The sequence below is a fragment of the Eptesicus fuscus genome, chromosome 22, assembly GCF_027574615.1.
Source record: "Eptesicus fuscus isolate TK198812 chromosome 22, DD_ASM_mEF_20220401, whole genome shotgun sequence".
NCBI classification, from domain to species: domain Eukaryota; kingdom Metazoa; phylum Chordata; class Mammalia; order Chiroptera; family Vespertilionidae; genus Eptesicus; species Eptesicus fuscus.
The window spans coordinates 17,509,776-17,534,434 of NC_072494.1; the positions used below are offsets into that span (position 1 = coordinate 17,509,776).

A 24,659-nucleotide genomic window follows, 5' to 3' on the forward strand; every position below is an offset into this window, starting at 1 on the left:
AAACTTTTTAAAAGAGGTGTTAGATTTAAGATGGGAAATAGATAATAGATTAATCTCACTAATATGAAATTTGTACTTTGACACACACTTCACAAAATTCCATCTTCAAGTGAAAGATATAGCTGGAAGTATATGGTATAGAGCCGTGGTCGGCAAACTGCGGCTCGCGAGCCACATGCGGCTCTTTGGCCCCTTGAGTGTGGCTCTTCCACAAAATACCACGGCCTGGGCGAGTCTATTTTGAAGAAGTGGCGTTAGAAGAAGTTTAAGTTTAAAAAATTTGGCTCTCAAAAGAAATTTCAATTGTTGTACTGTTGATATTTGGCTCTGTTGACTAATGAGTTTGCCGACCACTGGTATAGAGGAGTCAAACCAAACCTGAAAATGTAAGTGCAGATAAAATAAAGAGTGAAGGTTTTTAGTTTCATCACTTCAATTGTCTTGAAAAATTAAAAAAGGAAAGGAGATACGTTGGAAATGACCAGCTTCACAATGGTAGATTATTTGATTCTAGAAAGCCTTTCAGATACTGAGAATAATAGTATCTGACCCATGGTACACACCCAAATGATTGCCTGTCTATCTGAAGTGAATCACCAACATTCATTCAACAAGTACATATTGTAGTATTGTTTACTGGTGGATCATTAATTACACTTCAAATAGGATTTCAAATAAAAAATCTGGACACATAAGTCATTAATTGAGGTTCTCTTTAGAGAAAGGTCTGATGTAAAAAGAAAAATTGGAAGTCCCATTATATGGCCTTAAACATATGGATACATGTTTCAGTCAATGCATGTAAGAGGGAAAGACCAAGAGAGAAATCTGCTGTAGAATTCTGTTCTTTGCATTCTATAATATTTCAGGAGCATAACCTTATCCAGGCTTGGTGAAAGACTGAATTGCCACCCTTTAGTGTGGACAGTTTTTAAGGGCTTAGAGAAGGGGCCTGAGCATGAGGATCTGTGATATGCCAAGGGGCAGTTAGCTGAGCTGAGTCCTTTGTAAATATGTATTTGGGCATGAAAAGTTTCTAATAGACACACAGGGCTGTTTGGAATAAAGAAGTAGGTGGGCATCCACCTAAAACTCAAAATAAGACCTCTTTCAAACTCCAAAAATATTTGGTTAAACATGCTAATAATGATTCTGGGTTTTGAGAATTGGGTCTGCTAGGCCATCAACAGTGAGTGAGTGTCCATGGGGTACAGTGTACTAGTGAGTTCAGGGTTCTATGAGGAGTTACAAGGAGAGCAAACAATCTAGTTCATGTCCCTTGAGAGCTTATGGCCTGATAGAAAAAGGATTACCACATAACTGCTTACAAGAAATGCTAAACTAGGGCAGGCTTTCAGCCAAACTGCTAAAACACATTCCCAAAGCTATGTGATCAGCATGCTTGTTGGCTATCCTTTCAAGGATCCCTCCCTGCCTGCTTTGTGTCTTACACCAAATCTCATGTGGCAAATCTCAGGAGCCATGTACTAGTACTCAAAACACCTCCCATAGGACATACCCATGTGCTCCCAGAGTGGGGCCAAAAGCTGAAGTGTTCTTTACTTGGTGTTTATGGTACCTCCCAAGCTGGTAGAAAAGTCATTATTGTGTTACCATTGAAAGGATATTCTAGCTGAAGAAAATCAAATGCAGTTGCTATTAACTTCCAACTGAGCCTAGAAACCAGTACAGCAGTGCTGATGGCTGTTCTTTCTAAGTACCAGGTATGTATTTGCAGATGACCACAGCCATGTCAGTGTCAGCTGGAATGGCAGAATTTCATCAATCGTGTTTTTTTTTTAGCATCCAATTTGTTTACTGGTTACTTTAGTCAACTTGGACTAAGGAAAATAGAGATGACAGTGACTGTGCAAAAAGGAACCTTGTGACTCACAGAACAAATATCAGAATCTTAAATTTGGGAGGGAAATAGTAATCATTTGAACCATTCTCTTATCTTCAAATGGGGCCATCCTTACACTACTGAGACTTTTCTCCTATCTATCTATCTATCTATCTATCTATCTATCATCTACCTATTTACACACATATATATCATTACATAATCTATATGTGTATATCTGTGTGTGTATATTCCATATATATACAATTATGGTACACAGTTACATTGGTGGCTCCCAATAAAGCATGCCCCCCTATGGTTTTCATGGCATTGTACAGACCCCACCCTCATTGACTTTGGGCCATTGAGACATAATCAAGCATTATGCAAACAGGTTTGATAAGCACTTGCATTCTAACACTTATCATCTTGGAAGTTTCTTACTGGAGCCCTGAGCCACAAGATAAAGCAGTCTATCCTGCCACAGAGACCCCGTAGAGGAAGATGTCTCATCAGCCCCAGCCCTAATAGGCATCCCATTGAGGGGCCCCACTTTGAGAGAAGAAGTAGTATTAAACCGTTCTGTCCTTGTCCAGCTAAGACTGGTCAATTCACAAAATCATAACAATAAAATAATGTTGTTTTAGGATACTAAGTTTGGATAAGTGGTGTGTTACACAGTAATAGATAAATATCCACGTGTAATGTCTGTGTGTATGACAACCATAGAAATTCCAGACTTCCCTCTTATATTTGTTTTTATTTGATTAATTATTGTATGTGTTTGGTAAGTAAAACAAAGTAAATTTTATATGTGTATTTTAACATTATATATATAAAAGCCAAATGACCAGAACAACCAGAATGACCGGTCACTATGACGTGCACTGCAGCCGGACAACTGGCCCAACAGGGGCCGGGCTGGCCGGCCAACCTCCCGCAGCCCCTCCCCCTAGTTGACCCCCAGCCGTGCACAAATTTGTGCACCGAGTCTCTAGTTAACAAATAATTGTAAAGCAAACACTACCCGTATCAAGAACTAGAACACTGATAGCACCCAAACCCACTCTGTATGCTCCTTCCTCATCATAACTACTCCATCAGTAACGATTATCTTCATTTTTGTGGCATTAATTGCTTAGGTTTTCCTTATAGTTTTGTCACTAATGTATACATTCTTAAATGTATGGTTCATTTTGCCTATTTTGAGTTTTCTATGAATGGAGTCTCTCTGATTGTATTATTTAATAACTCACTTAATTGGCTGAACAAGTATTTGTGATATTCATCCATGTTGGTGCATCCAGCTATAGTTCATTCATTCCCACTGCTGCGTAGCACTCCACTGGGTGAACTCACCAGAGTTTCTTTATCCACTCCACTCTAAATGGATGTTTGGATTTTTTCCTCTCTAGATTAGAAGTGCCCTCAAAGCTGGAACCTTGTCCTATATACTTTGGTGTACTCATGAAACCACACTTCCTTCCTAAGGGCTACTATAAAATCCAAGTACAGACAAAGCTATCTGCTTGTCGTCCTGGACACTATGGAGAGGTTACATTCTGAATCTTAGGGATTTCATTTGTAATCCACTAAGAATGACTAGCTTAAGGTCATAGTAAAAAGTTTAACTATTATACTTAAGTTGAAACTAAAAATAACCACAAGAGTCCAAACATGGTCTTAAGCAATCTCAAGATGGTTTAAGGAAAGCAAATATGGAATAGTCAAGTTATATTCCTGGGTGTATTGAGTGTGACTATGTAAAAATGTGTCCAGATGGGTATATTGTAGAAAATGTCCTGTTGATCACGTGCCTGATAATCCCTTGAGAGAGCTTTTTAAAATGCAGATCTCCGAGTCTGTTGAAGACCCACTGGATTATTTGAGACTTGGATCCCAAGGTTTCTATGAATGGAGCCACTGTGCAAATTTATTTTAATATTCCTAAATTATTCTATGAACATTGGAGTTTGAGAACAACTGCTCTACATATATAAAGTTTGGTATGTTCAAAGGAAATACTTCTCACTTTACATTTTAAGAAAGCAGTTACCTTAGGAAACAATATATTTTAATGCCGTTGCTGTTTCACAGTCCAATCATTTCTTGTGATTATGCCTTTGTGTTGCCAGAGCAGCCTCTAAAACATTCTCTGCTATTTACTCAGTGCTGCAAATCTGCACTTTTAAAGAGTGGATTTGAATATTAGCAATAGTCACAACCATTTAGAAGCATGTCTGGTGAATGAGGTAAATGACCAAGCAGGGTAACATGGTTTGGGATCCTAAATAGGATGTGACTGTGAAGCAAATTAAGTTAGTTTTTCTTGGGTGGCTCTCATAAAATACAAAGATGAGTAAGTCTGACAAAAGGTATGCACATTTTCATAATCACTGTATTTCTTTGTAAGGAAAATTGTTAAAATATTACATTTGGCTTGTATAAACAAATATTCAAAATGGTCTGTTTCTAGACACTCCTGAAAGTATAATTATGCCTTGCTATCATACCAGAAACATGTACACAAGGACATTAATTTAGCATGATGCCTCAAATTTCATCCATATTGATGACTTTCTAGCACAAGTTCCAGATCAAGTTCTACAATATGAAATAGAGCAAGAAGCCAGACTGGAAGAGGCCCATGAATACTGCTTTCTAGATTTTTGAATACTTTCACTTTGGTATTGCTGCTCAATCAGATGTAAATCCAATATCTTAAACATCTATTTATTTTGTCCTAATTTTTAAAAATATTTTTATTTTTATTAATTTCAGAGAGTAAGGTAGAGGGAGATAGAGAGATAGAAACATCAATGATGAGAAAGAATCATTGATCGGCTGCCTCCTGCATACCCCCTACTGGGGATCGAGCCCACAACCCAGGCATGTGCCCTTGACCAGAATCAAACCCGGGACGCTTCAGTGTGCAGGTCGATGCTCTATCCACTGAGCCAAACCTAATTTTTGTTTTAATCCCAGGTTCTGCCCTAGATTCTTGGTTTCTGAGTCCTGCTGCCTCCAATAAGCTCAGTTGTCTGAGCAACACATCACAGGCTCACATTCTCCTGGCACCAAGAACAGCAATGGTCAGCCATCAGCAAATCGGTATATGATTTCTTAGATTTATGGAATAAACACCATTGCAACTTTCAAGGACTTCTGAGTTCTAAACAAGTTCATAAAAACAATCTCAATGCTATAAAAACATCTTAAAACAGTTTTCCCCCACTAAATTTTCTTTTGAAAATCTTACTGAATGTCAAATTTTCTAAGCCATAGTTTTGTCATCTGTAAAATACATAAATAGTATAATCATGAGACTTTGAGGAGTTTTTGAAAGAAGCAAATGAAATAATTCCAGTAAAAACTTAGTGTGTAGCACACTAAATGCTCAAAAATGTTAGTGACTATTACTATTTCATGTAAAGCAAACACCACAGTACTTGGCATATGTGGTTAAATAAATGGTAGCTATTAATGTTGTCATTTAAAAAAATCTTATTGGTGAAATAGTCAGAAATATACTTTAATCAAAAATTTAATTGACTTGATGATCATACACAACCAGAGTAGACAGACACAATGCCAAATTCTTAGTTTTGGGACACTGCCTAATGTATATTTTATTCTAAATAAATATTATTATTTTTTTTTTTGACATTCAAAATGAAAACAACTTTATTGCAAAATTTAGGACACAATAGACTTGACAGAACAACAGAAATAAGACAATCCCAAGACATTGGAGTGTGACATCACAGCTGACAGGTTAGTATTCCTCACCCTCATCCTCTCCCTCAATACTATCTGCTCCAACCTCCTCATAATCCTTCTCCAGGGCAGCCATGTCCTCACGGGCCTCAGAAAACTCTCCCTCCTCCATGCCCTCACCTACGTACCAGTGGACAAAGGCACGCTTGGCATACATCAGGTCAAACTTGTGGTCCAGGCGAGCCCAGGCCTCAGCAATAGCTGTGGTGTTGCTCAGCATGCACACAGCTCGCTGCACTTTGGCCAGGTCTCCACCAGGGACCACAGTGGGAGGCTGGTAATTAATGCCAACTTTGAAGCCAGTGGGGCACCAGTCCACAAACTGGATGCTGCGCTTGGTCTTGATGGTGGCAATGGCAGCATTGACATCTTTGGGGACCACATCACCACGGTACAAAAGGCAGCAAGCCATGTATTTACCATGGCGAGGGTCACATTTCACCATCTGGTTGGCTGGCTCAAAGCACGCATTGGTGATTTCTGCTACAGTAAGCTGCTCATGGTAGGCTTTCTCAGCAGAGATGACAGGGGCGTATGTGGCCAGCGGGAAGTGGATGCGGGGATAGGGCACCAGGTTGGTCTGGAATTCAGTCAGATCAACATTCAGGGCCCCATCAAACCTGAGGGATGCAGTGATGGAGGACACAATCTGGCTAATAAGGCGGTTAAGGTTAGTGTAGGTTGGGCGCTCAATATCGAGGTTTCTACGACAGATGTCATAGATGGCCTCGTTGTCAACCATGAAGGCACAATCAGAGTGCTCCAGGGTGGTGTGGGTGGTGAGGATGGAGTTGTAGGGCTCAACTACAGCTGTGGAGACCTGGGGGGCTGAGTAAATGGAGAACTCCAGCTTGGACTTCTTGCCATAATCGACGGAGAGACGTTCCATCAGCAGAGAGGTGAACCCAGAACCAGTTCCCCCACCAAAGCTGTGGAAAACCAAGAAGCCCTGAAGGCCCGTGCACTGGTCAGCCAGTTTCCGAATTCGGTCCAGGACGAGGTCAATGATCTCCTTGCCAATGGTGTAGTGTCCACGGGCATAGTTATTGGCAGCATCTTCCTTGCCTGTGATCAGCTGCTCAGGGTGGAAGAGCTGGCGGTAGGTACCAGTGCGAACTTCATCAATGACTGTGGGTTCCAGGTCTACAAACACTGCCCTGGGCACATGCTTGCCAGCGCCTGTCTCACTGAAGAAGGTGTTGAAGGAGTCATCTCCCCCGCCAATGGTCTTGTCACTTGGCATCTGGCCATCAGGCTGGATGCCGTGTTCCAGGCAGTAGAGCTCCCAGCAGGCATTGCCGATCTGGACACCAGCCTGGCCAACATGGATGGAGATGCACTCACGCATAGCTGAGACTTGTAGGGCTCGGAGGGGCTGAAAAATGCGAGGGAACGGGAACAAGGACCTCCCACTGACAGATTACCAAGGAATCCGGGGGAGAAGTCTAAATAAATATTATTAAAAGCATGGATTTCTACATTGAGTTTGACTTTCTGGTTGGTATTTGTTGATATGTAAAAAAATGTCACTAAATGCTGAGATTTGCTAAGACCTTAGTCAAGTACTTTCCCATCAAGGGAAAAACAAATCAAGGAATTAAACTGAGGCCTTATGCATTTAAACAAATGTTTGCAAGAACTAAAAAATGCTTAGTTTACTCACAAATAGTAAACTTTCTGCACCTAGAGTGCAGAAAGATGACCCAGGCATCCTATATTCTCAGCCAGACCCACCTTTTTATTCTAACTTGAAGGTCAAAAATAGTTTAACCCTGGCCAGTGTTGCTTATTGGTTGGAGCATTGGCCCACCCACTGAAGGGTCTTGGGTTCGATTCCCAGTCAAGAGAACATACCTGGGTTGTGGGTTCGCTCCCCATCCCTGGTTGGGGCACGTGCAGGAGGTGGCCAGTTGATGTTAAAATGTGGTCTCTCTCACAACCATGTTTCTTTCTCTATCTCTCTCCCTCCCTTCCTCCTTCTTTCCTCCCTTCCACCCTCTCTAAAAAGCAATGGAAAAAGTATACTCAGGTGAAGATTAATAAAGAGAAAATAGTTTAGTAAATTTCTCAGTTCTGGTTTTTTATTATGTAAATACTGTGCCCTGTTGCACTTCTTAGCTCTTACCAGAGCAAGAAGAGAAAAAACAAAAAACACTACCAAAATATCATGAGATTGGTGGCTCTTGGGGATACTTCTTGTCAAGCAGGAAGTGCCAGAAATCTTGTAGAATGTCCAACACAAATTTTCTTTTGCAGACTGTAGAGGTTTGCATCTGGATACACATCTACATTTTCTGGGTGCTGGGCCAAACTGAAACGTTCAGTTTATCCATTGCTAATAAACATGTCAGCAGTTTCTTTGCTCTCACATCTGTTGTGAAAAATGTTATCTTTCCTGAAGTGTATTTATTTTGTCTTTAATACCAGCTTTCATGGATTACAAAATAGAGATATGCCTTCACTTAACAAATTCAACAGCATATGCTGGAAAGTGCCCCACAAGAGTGATGAGATAAATTAAAGATGTATATTATATCTTGGATCCTGAAAAGGAAATCAATCTAAAGAATAATGACGACTCTCAGGAAGGCCATACCAATGTAAACAACTTGCCTGTTAATCAAGTTCATCTAAAAATCTATTCGAGAAGCTCTATGCATCACAGAAATTCAACAAAAGGGTTTTAAAAATCTATTATCAGTTGTTTCATTATAAAGTCTGTCTTCAGTCAAGTTGATGACTTCCTTTCCCAAGGAAACTACCCCCATGTACTTGCTTCTCATTCTATATTCTCCAGAATACCTGCCCTGCCCACTTTACTGATGTTGGGTCTGTTAGAAGATCAAATGAGTTTTTGTTTATTAGGATGCTTTAGAAAAGAAAATGGTAAATGATTACCAATATGTTTCCCCTTTTCTGTTCTTTTATTTTATTTCATAGTCAAGAGTCCATTTTTAAGGACCATTACATGCTCATCAACTCCATCTCCTTGCCTGCGCTCACCAATACTCCCCTTCCTCGCAAAATATTTAATCAGTGGGAAAGGTTATCTCTCTCACACGGGTGAGGAACAGCATATTTAGAAATTGATTAGTATGTAGTTTAAAGAAGCCAAGTAGGAAAATTCTGACATTAAGTGTGTGGTCAGTGTGATTAGGGCTGTCAGAGGTGTAATGTGTCCTTTTCAGACTCTCCCTCTGAGGTTACGTATATTCCTAATACCATATATCACCCTCTGAAATCCAAAACTATCTTCTGCCCAATTGGGCAATGGCCAATTCCTGCTAAAGGCAAGGAAGGGATGGGGTGAAATTCCCCAATCTTGCCACTCTTTATCAGCACTACAAGATAAACCAGCAAACTGTGTACTCATATATGAAGTTCTTTCCTAAAGGGCTAGGTCAATATCGGGGGAGGGGAGGATGTAACAATAAATGGATAATGAATAGTTAATAAAAGAGAAAGCAAAGATGGAAATAGAGAGAATTTTAAAAAGCCAAATGGCTGTCTTGTAAAAGTTCAATAAAATTAATTCACTTTTGGCAATATTGGTCAAGGAAAAAAATAGAAGGTGCAAATAAATAATATTAAGAATAGAAAAGTGGACATATCTAGAGAAACATCTCATTTTAAAAAAGAAAAGAGAATATAGTTAAAACCTAAATGTCAATAAATTTCAGGAGCTAGGTGAGGCACACATTATTAGAAAAATATAACAATAAAAGTCACTTAGAAGAAATAAAAATCCAAAATAATCTTCTACTATTAAAGAAATTAAATCCATGGTTAAAATCGTCCCACAAATAAGGCACCAGGTAAAGACATTTTACAAATAAGTCTATCAAACATTCAAGAAACAGATAATTTCATGGGTGGAAAGAGATCAACCAAAGAACTTGTATGCGTGTCTGCATAACCCATGGACACAGACAATAGGGTGGTGAAGGCCTGGGGTGGAGGGACAGAAACGGGCTAGAAGGGGTCAATAGGAGGGGAAAGGGGGCATATGTAATACTTTCAACAATAGAGATTTATTTTTTTAAAAGAAAGGGACAATTTCAACCTTACACAAAATTTTATCAGAGGAAATAAAATGGAAAAAAAGCCCAAATTATTGCCTGAGGTGAGTTGTATCCAAGACATTCTTGAAGAACTTTGTCAAAAGGACTTATCTTACCAGACATTGATCCTTAATATAAAAGCTCTAATTATTAAGAAAGTGTGATATTGATGCAGGGATAAACATATAGCCAGTGGAATGAAGCAGAGAGACCAAAATAAATTCATCCAAATATGGAAAACTGAGTTGTCACTGCAGGTTAGGAAAGATCAGACTTTTTCTGTAAGATATTGATCTAGTTAGTTATTCATAAGAAAAAAGTTAAGATTCAATTTCATACTAAACACACACAAAAATGCATGTAGATTAAGAGAACAGTTTTATAATTTCAGGAAAAAATAGCAGAATATGTTTATGAATTCAGGTAAGAGAAGAATTTTTTTTAAAATCCTCACCATGGATATTTTTTTTTAATTGACTTTTTTTTAGAGAGAATGGAATGGAGGGAGGGAGGGGGGGGAGAAGGAGAGAGAGAAATATTGATGTGAGGTAGACACTTCGATTGGTTGCCTCCCACACACACCCCAACCTGCAACTTAGGTATATGCCCTTGACTGAGAATCCAACCCGAGACCCTTCAGTCTGTGGGCCAACACTCTATCCACTTAACAACACCAGCCAGGGCATGAAGAATATCTTAAACAAAGTGTAAAAAGTATATATTATAGAAAAAAAGGTGGATTTGACTAAATTAAAATTAGGAATCACCAAAAAAATAAACAGATGTAAAAAAATAACAACAACAGATCATTAGGAAAGTAAAAAGACAACTCACAAACCAGCAGAGGATATTTACAATACATTATTGACAAAAGCTTGAAATCTAGAATATGTAAAGAACTATAAATAAATTTAAAAAGGACAAACAATCCAATTTTTACAAGTGGCAAAATACAGCAACACCCATGTATCAGAGAAGAAAATAGGAACGGCCCATATGCCTATTTTAAAAGTGCTCAATTTCATTAGTACCTAGGGAAACGCATATTAACACCATAAATGAGAATATTTCACACAGGCACACACAAATTAGAAAAAAATGTTGGACAAATCCAAGTGTTAGTGACAATGTGGAGCAAATGAAGTATAATTTGGTACAACCATTTTAGGAAATAACTTGACATTATCAAATTGTGTTGAAGGTTCTTGTAGCCTATGATCTAGTAAATTTTCTCTTAATTTTATATCCTACAGAAACTCTTTAATAAATAATCCAAGAGATATGTATAAATGTGTTCCTAACAGCATTTTTTTGTAAAAGCAAATAACTGGAAATTACCCAAATATCTGTCATCAAAAGTAGGAAGGATGAGTACATGATGGTATGGTTATAAAATGGAATTCCTTACAGCAATGAAAATTAATTAAGCAACATGTGTTGATAAACATTAAAAATAGTGAGCCAGAAAAGCAAGTCACGGAAGTATAAACATGATACTGTGTTTGTGAATCTCAAAAAAGCAAAACTAAATATATGTTCAAGGTATAGGCAGAAGTGATAAAATTATAAAGAAAACAATGAATAACAAACATTTTGAACTAATCGGAAAACAGATGCAATCAGGAGGAGCCTATGGGGGCTTCAATGATATTGACAATATTCTACTTGTTAAGTTGATGGTGTACACACTAGTGTTCATGTAATTATTCTTCTTTAAAACTGCAGAGTCCATAAATTCAAGAGTTATAGGAATGAAGAAAGCTGACTGACATATATAATTTTGTAGCCATTTATTTCAAACATAATATAGAAAGTAAGAGAAGTAAAAAGCATCAAGAATTTAGGATGTATTAAAACAAAGAGGATAACATTTATCTCAGTTAAGGAGAGTTTAGCACAGTATTGTGCACAGGGACTGGATAAACAAAAACATGCCACTCGGAGACCAAGGGAAGTAAAGAGGTGACAATCAACGTGTCAAGATTATTTAGGCTTCTTGGAAAGCAATTTTGATGTGAAGCCAAAAAGGTATTGGATATGAAGCCAAGATATAAATATCTAAAGAGAGAGCTAAAGTGGATAACTGGACTTAGGAGGTAGAGTGAATGGGCAATGAGTAAGGGTGAAGTAAACAAAGCCTTAATTCTAGGAGAAATGGACATTAAAGGGAATTTGGGAACTCTGCCAGTGGGAAAGCTGCATCAGAACTCTGTTGCTCTTTAACAGTCCACCACAAACATTTCTATTCATAAGGGATCAGATTTTATGTTTATGTGGACTTGAAGTATATAAAATATGTTCTCAAGATGGCCTTTTATAGGGATGAGGTAAATGGACTAAAGAGTGATATGTGAGCTTCCACCTCCAGAAGTAAGATGATCCTTTGTAAGGTTTTAAAGGACAGCAGAGAGCCACTTGTTAGATGACCAAAGAAGAAAAAATGCCTAAATCACAGTCATAATATCTACATTTAATGTTTATTTTCAAATAACTATATAACTGGGCGTGAAGCTTGGCTAAGAGGATGAATACACATGTGGCCTTGGGAAGTCAGGCTTTTCTCAATGCTCCAATTTTCTCATCTGTAAAAAAGAGAGAGATGGGACATCTCTGCTTTCTTCATTTCCTAGTCCTAGCATTGCATAATGCTAAGACTCATAAATTCAGTGATTTAATTCTAATTGAGATTTCTTTGTTCAGACCATTTTATAGAAGCTAAAAGAGAAAAATGTTCACAAAGACTTTAACTTCCCCAAATTTTCCATCTCCTAGTTTGGCTTGGAGGGACCTGCTCTCTATGGGAGAGTCATATACTGGCAGCTCACTTGGCAATCACTTTCTTGCTTTGAAGTCCTGTCTACCGCCACACCATCACTGAGCACTGGACACTTTATTTCTAAAATATATTTGCGGAGCTGGAACACTACTGACTTAGCCTTCAGTGGCCCTTCATTTAGAAAGCCCGTTTCAAAGTTAAAGGCAGGAGAGGCCTTTTTGGTTTCAGTAGAGAATGCTTGAAAGTAAGGGTATCACTTTTTTTCCCCCTCTTTCATCACATGGAAGCTTTGTTTTTATGGCCTTCAAAAATGAAATAATTTTTATCTTAAAAGCAAATATTCTCCTGCTCTTAAAATGCTAGCATTTGAAAACCAATATATACTGGCAAATAACGTGGGAAATAGACATGCAGAACACTTAATAGTGATTGAATACATAAAGCATTTTTCTTCTGTTCTTATGTGACAGCTGGATGAGTTTCAACTTCCTGCTCATTGCACAGGCTCTAAGCTTCCAATTCTGGGATCTTTCCTTTTCTTCCTCCTCCCTGCCTCCCCATCCCCTTCTAGCCTCCTTTTTCCTCTTTGGGAAAACACAAATGGTTTTGATTACATAATAGCTGCAAACTTTATATCTCCCACTTCAATTCTTACACATCATAAACAGAAGAGTGAACTTCAGACTCCATTAAGGTAAAGGTTGGTCTGGATTTTTGGGAAGCCTTTCATGTTGGTATGGCTAAAAAAAAAAGTTTTTGTAGGAAAAAGGAATGCATTGGGGTTTGGCTAGAGAGCATGTCTTTAAGTCAACCATTCATCCTGAAGAGTGACAAGATCCCAATTCTAGTCAAGGCAAGAGGGAAGCATGGAGCCCAGGACCAGCACAGCCCCTGCAAGATTCATTCAACCCAACAGGAGTTTTAATATGTGAGCACCAATAAACATCAAAATGTTAGCAAAGATAGTCAGAGCCTGTATAAAAACACTGTGCAAGATGCACACCCTAGTGTATCTGCTTCTCTCTCCTCTAATCTGGAGTTTTCTTTTGCAGTTTCTTTTACAAATGAATTTCTACTATTGTCATTATACTCAGGCAAACAAATCAGAGATGAAAAGAGCAAGGCAGCACTTTTTATTCCACTATCTACAAATATTTATTGAACACATACTAAGTACAAGGCACTGTTCTAAATTCTTAGGCTACTTCAATGAACAAAACAGACAAGTTTCTCTATTGGAAGTGAGAAAGGCCTTTTTAAAAAGCAGTGTGAACAAGTATATTATACAGTCTTTCAGAAGGTGAGAAGTGTTGTGGAACAACAGAACAAGGAAGAGGTATATGGGAATGCTGGTTGGGGTGGAAAATTGTGATTTTAAACAGACTGGTCAGTGAGGCTTAAAAAAGGAACATGTGATCAGAGATGATTTTCAATCTTGGGAGAAAGGAAGCTAGTGATGTTTCCATATTTGAAAAAAACATTATTCTGGGTAATGACCTATTCTGCCAATTTCCTTGGTAAATTTTTATTCTGTTTGATAATGTGATTCTAAGTGATTATTTTTATACCTTACTTATTTTTATACCTTACTCTGAGATAAGAAAGGCAAACACACAGAAGAACAAGAAGATTTCAGATAGTGGTAAGGGTTTTGCAGGCATAAATAGGCTAATAGCAGTGGGTGAAGAGACAGACCTCAGATAGGGTGGGCAGGGCCATCATCTCTGACTTAGATTTGAGATCTAAATGAGAAGACTATGATGGACAGGAGAAGGGGTTTCTCAGCACAAAGAACAGGAGAAGATGCCATTGACTTGTTGTAAGAATAGTAGGAATGCCAGTATGACCATGGCAAGCAGAAGAGAGGCAAGAGATGATATCAGAAAAGCAGACACTGTTAAAAGTTGAATTGTGACCCCCCACCCTGACTCAAGAAGATGTTGAAGTCCTAACCTCCAGTGCCTGTATAGTACTGTGTTATCTGGAAATAGGATTTTTGCAGATGACCACATTAACATGAGATCATTAGTGTGGGCTTTAAACCAATATATCTGTGTCCTTATAGGAAGGGGAAATTTGGACATGGAGACAGACAAACAGGGAGAACTCCATGTGAAGATGAAGGCAGAGGTTAGGATAATGATATACAAGGCAAGGAACACCAAAGATTGCCAGAAAACCACACGAAGTTAGGAGAGGGACATGAACAGATTCTTCTTCGTAGCCATCAATAGTAGCCAACCCTGCTGACAACTTAATTTTAGACTTTTAGTCTCCAGAACTACTATTCTTACAACAAGTCAATGGCATCTTCTCCTGTTCTTTGTGCTGAGGCAATAAATTTCTGTTGGTTAAGCCATCCAGTTTGTGGTCCTTCATTACAGCTGCACTAGAAAACTAATACAGGCACGGACAGATGCCCTTGATGTTTAGATTTTAGTCTAGAGGAATGAGAAAATACTGAAAGGCTTTAAGCATGATTTGATTAACATCTTTGAAAAGATCATATTGATGTTGCCATCTGGCCATGGCACTACAACCACGGAGAGCTTGATGTTTTCCCCAAAAGCACTCAATAGAACTTTACACCATTAGAAAGCAACCATCACATATAGAGTAAGTTTTCTCAATTTTTGAGTGTTAACCTTGAGCATTCTTGATCTTTAAAAACACCTCTTTGGATAGACTTTTTTTTTAAAAAAGTATGAATATATATTTTAAGGCTGAAAGAAATTCCCTTTGCAGGAGAAGATGTTTGGAATGTGTGGGTTTATGTTTCTATCTTGTTTACTAGAAGAAATGTAGGCTGAGGCAAAGCTTTCATTTACTGACTGAGTGAACCTCATCAAAAAATGAAAATAAGCCTTTAATTCATGTATTTAAACATGTTTATAAACACATCTAGATGTGTACATATGACATACAAATATATGTATATATGCCCATGCATATGCATATTCATGAACAGTGTATTATTTTCATACTCTAGGCCCTTTCCTGGATACAATCCTAAATTTTGGATCTGTAAACAATGTTAACCATTTAGGTCTTGTAAGTCAGCACCCATTTTGATGACCACTGAAATGTTTAAGCCATCTGCTTTGTACAAATGTGGGTTCTCAGTGATAAAGATTAGGGGCGGAATGCGGTGGCCCTTAGTTAGCTAGTTCCTTAATATGTTCTGCTAGACTTTTTTTTCCTAAGGGTTTGATTACTTTATACTTTATAAATTTTTTGAACAAAATACAGTTTATGGACAATTCTGCAGAACAAATCACTGAATTTCTTCAATGATCACTTTTGTTTCATCTATACCTCCACCTCCTGCCATTCAGTTATTGTGAAAAAAAACTGAGACAACATTATCATTTCATACAAAATGTTTCAGTAAGTATCTCAAAAGATAAGAATCAGTTTAAAAATTCATAAGTGAAATAACACTTTTAAATCCAGGAAGGGCAAAAAAATAATAATCCTATCTAATAAAAGAGTAATATACAAATTGACCATACCTCTGCTACACCCACAAGCCATGCCCACCAGCCAATCAGTAGCGAGTATGCAAATTCACCCAACCAAGATGGCTGCAGCCACAGAGCAAGCAGGAGGCTTGGGTTTCCCCGGTAATGGAGGAAGCCAAGCTTTCCGCATACCCTGGCCGGCCTAGGCCTCTCCACTCAAGGCTACAAAGTTTCAATTATAGAAGATAAATAAATCCCAGATACCAGAGCCTCCGCTTGGGCTGCTGGGGGGCATGGCCAGCCTGCAAATCACCACAGGCCCTTAGCCCAGGCCACCCTACACCCCAAGGGATCCCCCACCCTGATCCGGGACACCCTTCAGGGCAAACCAGCTGGCCCCCACCCGTGCACCAGGCCTCTATTCTATCTAATAAAAGAATAATATGCAAATTGACCATCACTCCAACACACAAGATTGCTGCCCCGATATAGTCAAAGATGGCTGCTCCCATGTGGACACAAGATGGCCGCCACAAGATGGCCAGCAGGGGAGGACAGTGGGAGGGACCAGGCCTGCAAGGGAGGGCAGTTGTGGGTGATCAGGCCAGCAGGGGAGGGCAGTTGGGAGGGACCAGGCCTGCAAGGGAGGGCAGTTGGGGGTGATCAAGCCTGCAGGGGAGAGTTGTTAGGGGTGACCAGGCCTGCAGGGGAGGGCAGTTAGGGGCAAACAGGCTGGCAGGGGAGTGGTTAAGGGGTGATCAGGCTGGCAGGCAGAAGCGGTTAGGGGCAATCGGGAAGGCAGGCAGGCGCGCAGTTGGGAGCCAGCAATCCTGGAGTGAGAGGGACATCCAGGATCGGGCCTAAACGGGCAGTCAGACACTCCTCGAGGGGTCCCAGATTGGAGAGGGTGCACGCTGGGCTGAGGGACACACACCCCCTGTGCACGAATTTCGTGTACCGGGCCTCTAGTTATTTAATATAATCAAACTTCTAGTCAGTGTTGAGATTTTTCTGATTATTTTATCTTTTCTTTGTTTTCAGCTGGTGTGTCTGAATCAGAATTCAAACAAGGTTCACACATTTTTTAGTGGCTTTGTCTCCTGTATCTCTTTCAAACTTTGGGTTCCTTCTTATTCTCTTTCTTATTTTCCTTGCTATTTATTTCTTAAAGAAACTAGTTGATTTGTTCTGTATAATTGTCCATAAACTGGATTTTGTTTAAAATAATTACAAAGTATAAAGTAATCAAACCTTTAGGTTATTAAAACTGGGGGAAGAGGGTATGTGTTGAGTGGTGTTCAGTGTATTAGCCTCTCTAGTAAAACTTTTCATACTAAAAGGTTATTTTTTTAAAATACTGTACATCTTAATATAGTTCAAAGTTTTTGGAAAATAATTTAAAATGTTAAATTCTATAACCTAGTTTGCTGTGGGGCATTGTTATAAATATACCTCCAGCTAAAACTGAGATGGTATTATTCTTTATTTAGTACTTTATGTCTTGATAATTCCAAATGTATGCATCATTTCAATATATAACTTAGTGATGGTGTGCATTGCAATTATATTACATATTTAAATTATAACCTGTATCAGATGTCTATTGCTCCCTACCTGACATCTTTTCAGCCTCGCCTCAGATTCCAGCCCTGGGAACTTTCACTCACTTAAGCTGACAGCATCTCACCTCAAGTGTGACCTGCTTTTGCTTTTTTCCCTAGGGCTTCTCTGATACCTCAGCATGGGATGCCAGCATGATGCCACTTGGCCAGCCTAGGCCTCTCCACTGGGCAGCTGACCCTCAAAGAATGGCAAAGGAGAGACCATGTATAAACACTTCTGTCGGCCCCTGGATAGACAAATGTGAGAGCCACACTATGTGCCTCTCAAATAATCGTGGTGAGATCATGCCGTTTGCCCACAGAGGTGACCAACTTGAGAATATACCTTTGTTTTGATCTGTGCAGAGCAAGAACTCCAGAACTTTGCAAAGTATCTCCCTTGAGTATTCAGCAGAATACTGATTAGTACAGGCATGTAAGGAAACATTTTGAGCCAGGGGGAAAAATCTACCTGAAAAGTTTAGTGGTAATAGTACCTATTAATCACACAGGTCCAGGAAGAGTATCTGCTCTCATCACCCCTAGAAAATGTCATAATCACAATGAAGTAGGAAGAGTACTCAGAAGGGTCTTACCTCGGTTGTTGTGAATAATTAGTTCTAGATTAAATTCTCTGGTTCCATCTAAAAAATCTTAAATATGGCACCCAAAAAGATCAAACTGTTTCTAAGTAATTCAATTGTATTTCAGAAGAAAGCTCAAGAATATGTATAGGAATACAAAAATATCCAGTATCCCAAAATATAAAATTCAAAATGTCTGGTCCCCAGTAAAAAAATGCCAGGTATTCCAAGAAGCAGGAAAATACAATCCATAATGAGGAGAGAAAGCAATCTAATGAAATTGACACAGAACTGACACAGATGTTTGAATTAGCAGACAAGGATATAAAAATGGTTATTGGAACTGTATTCCATATGTTCAAAAGTTATGTAGAAGCACAAAAGATATTTTTAAAAATGAATCAAACTTCTAGTGATGAGAACAAAAATGTCTGAGATTAAAAAAAAATACACTGGATGGAATTACAAGCAGATAGCATCTTGCAGAAGGAAAGATACGTGAACTTGAAAATAAAGCAATAGAAACTGTCCAAGATAAATCATAGATAGAAAAAAGAATTTAAAAAATAAATAAAAGCATCAGTGGGTTGTGGGATACTTTCAATTAGTCTAACATAAGTGTATCTAAAAGAGATGTTGAGGAGGCAGAAAAAGCACTTAAAGAAATAATGGCCATTTTAAACCTTTGATGAAAACTATAAATCCAAAGATCCAACAAACTCAATTAATTCTAAGCACAAGATAAAGAACACAACACCCACAAAGTTCAATCATAATCTTTATGGGAATATTTTTACCACGAATTCAATGTCTTTATTAGATCTAGAGCTATTCAGATTATCTATTTTTTCTTAAGCAACCATTGGGAGTCTGTGTCTTTCAAGGAATTGGTCCATTTCACTTAAGTTGTTGATCTGGTGAATTTTACCAATCAGTAAAGGAAGAAATAATACCAATTCTGCACAAACTCTTTCAGAAAATTGAAAAGGAGAGAATACTTCCCAAATTATTATTTGGTTCCAGTATTACTCAAATACCAAACCAGAAAAAGACATTATAAGCAAAGAAAATGATAAACCAATTACATTTATGAGCAAAGATACAAAAATTCTAAACAATATTTTATCCAAACAAATGAAACAATACAAAAAAAGGGTAATATATCATTAACAAGTACAACTTGTTTCATGAATGCAGAGCTTGTTTAACATATAAAATCAATCAATGTAATTCACGATATTAAACCATAAAAGAAACCTATGATCATCTCAATAGATGCAGGAAAGGCACTTGACAAATCCATATCCAAAGGCACTGATCAAAACTCCCAGTAAACTAATAATAGAAGGAAAATTCCTCAACTTCATGAAGGGCATCTATGAAAGACCTGTAACTAACAGCATCCTTAATGGTAAAAAACTAAATGTCTTCCTCCTGAGTTTATAAATAAAACAAAAATGTTTGCTCTGCCACTCCTATTGAGCATTACATTATGGAGGTTCTAGCCAGTGAAATATAGTAAGAAAAGTAAATAAATGGCATTCAAATTAGAATGGAAGAAAAAAAAACGTATTCACAGACAACATGTTGTCTATGTAGACAATCCAATGGAATCTATGAAAAAGCTATTGGAACTAATAAGTGAGTTTTAGCAAGATTACAAGATAAAAGATCAATAAACAAAAATCAAATTTTACTTCTATGTATTGGAAACAAAAAATTAGAAATTAAATGTAAAAAACACATAATTCATAATAGCATAAAATATGAATTACTTAGGAATAAAACGGACAAAAGATTTACAAAACCTGTATATTAAAAAGTAAAAAATACTCCCATATATGCCCTCACCCCCCAGAGTTTTGCATCCATTGGTTATGCTTATATGCATGCATACAAGTCCTTTGATTGATCTCTTATCTCCCCCACCTCTCCCTAACTTTCCCCCTGTAATTTGACAGTCTGTTTGATGCTTTACTGTCTCTGTATCTATCTTTTTGTTCAAGTTTATAATGTTCTTTATTATCCATAAATGAGTGAGATCATGTGATGTTTTTCTTTCATTGACTATATGGGAGTGGGGTGGGGGGTGGCAATGGTAAAATATGTACACATATAATACCTTAATAAAAAAAATTGGAAAAAAAATAAAAATAAAAAAAATAAAAACTTAGGAAAAAAAAAAAGTAAAAAATATTGCTAAAAGAAATGAAAGAAGACCCAAATAAATGAAGAAATATATTGTGTTTGTAGGTAGAGATATCGAATACAGTTAAGATGTCAATTCTCCCCAAATTGGTCTATAGATTGAATAGATTCAGAATCCCATCAGACTTCTCTTTTAAAGAAAATGGCAGGTTGATTGTAAAATTCATATGGAATTGCAAAGAACATAAAATAATAAATTGATCTTTGGAAGAGAAGAATAAAGTCTTTATACCAAAAACTTGTTTTACAGCTAATTAATCATGACAGTGTGCTCATGACTGGCATAAAGATATAAAAACAGATCAATGGAAAAGAAAACAGTCCAGAAATAGATCCATGCATATATACACAACTGATTTTCTACAAAAATGCCAAGGCAATTCTGTGGAGAAAGGATACTATTCAACAACTGGTGCTGGAGCAACAGAATACCCAAATGCAAAGAATGCATATGGTCTACAGCTTTTACCCTATGCACAAACTAAAAAAAAGAATCATACACCTAAATATAAATCCTAAAACCATAGAGCTCTGATGAAAAACATTTCCTAGATAGGACACCATAAGCATAATCCATCACACAAACAAACAAAAAAAGATAAGTTGTACTTCATTAGCATTATTAGTTCTACTTGTTTTTTTTAAAATATATTTTTATCTTTATTGTTGAAAGTATTACAGATGTTCACTTTTCCCCCCATTGATCCCTTTTAGCCGGCACCTGCCCTCCAACCCCAGGCCCTTACCACACTATTGTCTGTTCTACTGAAGGACACTATTAAGGACATAAGACAAAGCCACAGATCAGGAGAATATATTTGCAAATTGTAAATCTCATAAAGAACTTATATCTGGAATCTAGAAAGTATACTTAAAACTAATAATAAGAAAACAACCTGATAAAATGAGCAAAAGATTTGAACAAACACTTCACTAAAATATACATATGGTAAATAAGCACAGGAAAAGATGCTCAGAATCCTTAGTTATTAGAGAAATGCAAATTGACATCATATCACTACATATGCATTAGAATGACCATATCAAGGATTGATGAGGGCATGGAGGACCTGGAATTGCTGGCAGATATGAAAACTATGGAAACATTTTAGAAGACAGTTTGGCATCTTGTTAAAAAGTTAAACACAAACCTACCATTTTCCAGCCATTCCACTCCTAGGTAGAAATGAAAGCATATAGGGTGGGGCAAAAGTGGGTTTACTATTGTGAGTACATACCATACAAATTTTATGCTTGTATTATTATTTATTAATTATTGCATTATTTTCCATGCAAACAACTGTAAATCTACTTTTGCCCCACCCCTGACTATACATAGAGACTTGTCCACAAATATTCATAGAAACTTTATTTGTAATAGTCAAAACTAAGAAACAACCTAAAATTCCATCAACAGGTGAATGGACAAACATATGCTTTAGCCACAAAATGGAATACTGCTCAGAAATATAAATGAATGAACTACTGATAAGTGCAACAATAAGAATGAATCTCAGATTAACTAAGCTGAGTGAATGAAGCCAGACAATAAGACAGCATGTGCTGTATACTTCTATTTATATAAAACTCCAGAAAATCCAAACTAATCTATAGTAATAGAAAAAGACCACTGGTTGTCAGGGGAAGGGGGAGAGGGAGGAGAAGGAGGGACTTCTGAGGGTGAGAGGACATTTGGTGGGTCACTGATATGCTTGATTAAACTCCCTTGATTATATCAGTGACATGCATTTATTCATAGGTCAAAACCCAAATTGTGCGGTACCATCTCACACCTGTCAGAATGGCTATCATCAACAAATCAACAAACGACAAGTGTTGGCGAGGATGCGGAGAAAAAGGAACACTCGTGCACTGCTGGTGGGAATGCAGACTGGTTCAGCCACTGTGGAGAACAGTATGGAGTTTCCTCAAAAAACTGAAAATGGAACTCCCATTTGACCCAGTAATCCCACTCCTGGGAATATATCCGAAGAAACTAGAAACACCAATCAGAAAGGATATATGCACCCCTATGTTCATAGCAGCACAATTTACAATAGCTAAGATTTGGAAACAGCCTAGGTGCCCGTCAGCAGATGACTGGATCAGAAAACGATGGTACATCTACACAATGGGATACTATGCTGCCATAAAAAAGAAGGAATTCTCATCATTTGCAGCAACCTGGATGGAATTGGAGAACATTATGCTAAGTGAAATAAGCCAGTCAATGAAAGAAAAATACCACATGATCTCACTCATTTATGGATAATACTGAACATTATAACTGATGAACAAAAAGATAGATACAGAGACAGTAAAGCATCAAACAGACTGTCAAATTACAGGGGGAAGGTTAGGGAGAGGTGGGGGAGATAAGAAATCAAACGAAGGACTTGTATGCATGCATATAAGCATAAGCAATGGACGCAAAACTCTGGGGGGTGAGGGCATGTATGGGTGTGGGGTGGGGGGGGGCAATGGTAAGATATGTACACATATAATACCTCAATAAAATAAAATAAAAAAGTAAAAAAAAAAAACAAATTTGTCCACTTTACATGTAGTTTATTGCTTGTCAGTTATATCTCAGTAAAGCTATTAAAACTATCACCAAACTCAATTCTGTTTACCTGTCTTTTTCATGGCCCCAAATTATCCTTAATTAAACTTTGCTTTCTGTTGCCTAATAGCTCTCAGCGAATTACTTTTTGTTTGAAATTCTAGAAAAGAATGACCCAGCTCACAAAGGCCTTAAGGATGTTGCCAGTGCCGCCTAACTATTAAGACTACTTCTATAGTTTAGTTTTTATGTTTCATTATTTTCATATCAGGCTAAGCAATGAATATAAATCAATCACTTTTAAATTATGGTGGGAATATATCTTTCCAAGAACTTAAGAGTCACCAACTTATATCAACTATGTGCCTGAAAGACAAGACACTTTGTACATATTAGTTTCATTCACTCATTTATTCAAAAAAGGGATAATTATTGAATCTCCAGTATATTCCAAGCACTGTGATAATTGAGTGCCTACTACCTACCAGGCACTGTGCTTAATACTTAGTCCTTAATAAAAATTCTTTCATACAGATATTTATTATTATCAATTTGCAGATTAGCAGAGTGAGAAACAAAGATGTTAAATACTTGCCTGATTTTACTAGTACTTATTTAGGATACAAAAAATTTTGGAAAGTAATTTTTTTCCTATACAAATATAAAATTAAAAATCCCTTCCTCCTAGTCATTGACAGGTTTTTCTCTGGTTTGGGGGAAAAGAGCACGTGACAGATACACACATGGACGTGGGCAGGGGCATGGGCGCGCGTGCGCCCGTGTACACACACGCACACACAGTTTTTGAAAGACCTTTGCAATATTTTTTTTAGTTGTGTCACTTCACTCCCAGGCACATTTTCATTCATTTTACACTGTCGTTTCAAGGCTGTTATAGCTTCAAACTCTGTCTTGTGAGGTGAGGTGCCCAAGAATATAGAGGAGATTGGTTAGCAAATGTCAATAATGTACTTCAAAGGGGCTGGGATATATAAATTGAAAATTGTTATTCTTCCTGTAATAGAAGAATTGGTTGAAATGTTGAATTTCCTCTAATGAAAGTTTTTAATACCTTTCATTGGTAAAATGGGTTACTGCCAAAGAAGTCTAAACAACCAGTGGTTTGGTAGATGGTAAGGGTTTCTGCAATAACACCTGAACAGCGGGAGGTGCAGGTAGTTTTCAAAGTAAAATAAGACTGAAAGCAAAGGGTCATGCACCTTGCAGTAAGGTGAGATATCAGTTATGCCCCATGGGCTGTTCAAAGAGGCACAGCAGATGTAAAGAAGGGGAAGCTGGAATGGAGCCACATAACACATGCCTTCATTTCATTCATGGAGCACAGAGCAGATGGCCCCTTACTTTGATGAATGATCAGAAGGGAAGCCCATGGATTCATAGAGAATAGGAGCATACAAAAGGCTTTTAGGGACCATGTGTCCAGGAGAGCTCCAGATGGGGTGGTTAGCTCCCTCTTCTCACTCTCAGATCAAAATCCAGCATAAAATCCTAAGGACGGGCCACGGATAGTATCAAATGGTAGATGGTATGGAATGAATGCCCTCCTCTTCATCAAGCTTCCATTCTTTTTGCTCTCTTTGTCCCAAACATTTCTTCTCTCCAAAAATACTTGCTTTCTGTATAATCTGAACCCAGCTGTCCTTCAGGACTCTGCTCAATTCCACATCTCTAGTTTTCTTAGCCCACAGTGATAATTTCCTCTTAATTCCCAAATTACTCAGTTTATATCAGCCATTGTTTCTTTAATGAATAATACATGTAGCA

General features: G+C 37.8%; 1 protein-coding gene and 1 long non-coding RNA gene across 3 annotated transcripts in view; both read right to left on the reverse strand.

The window, feature by feature from the left end:
- LOC114233064 (uncharacterized) overlaps window positions 1-24,659 on the reverse strand; it is an 84,525-nt gene that overhangs the window by 58,641 nt on the left and 1,225 nt on the right. The window lies entirely within an intron of this gene.
- Window positions 5,510-7,059, reverse strand: LOC103289950 (tubulin alpha-1C chain). Its single transcript, XM_008145829.3, has one exon. It carries the CDS (start codon window positions 6,966-6,968, stop codon window positions 5,619-5,621), a length of 1,350 nt encoding a protein of 449 aa, XP_008144051.2. The 5' UTR covers window positions 6,969-7,059; the 3' UTR covers window positions 5,510-5,618.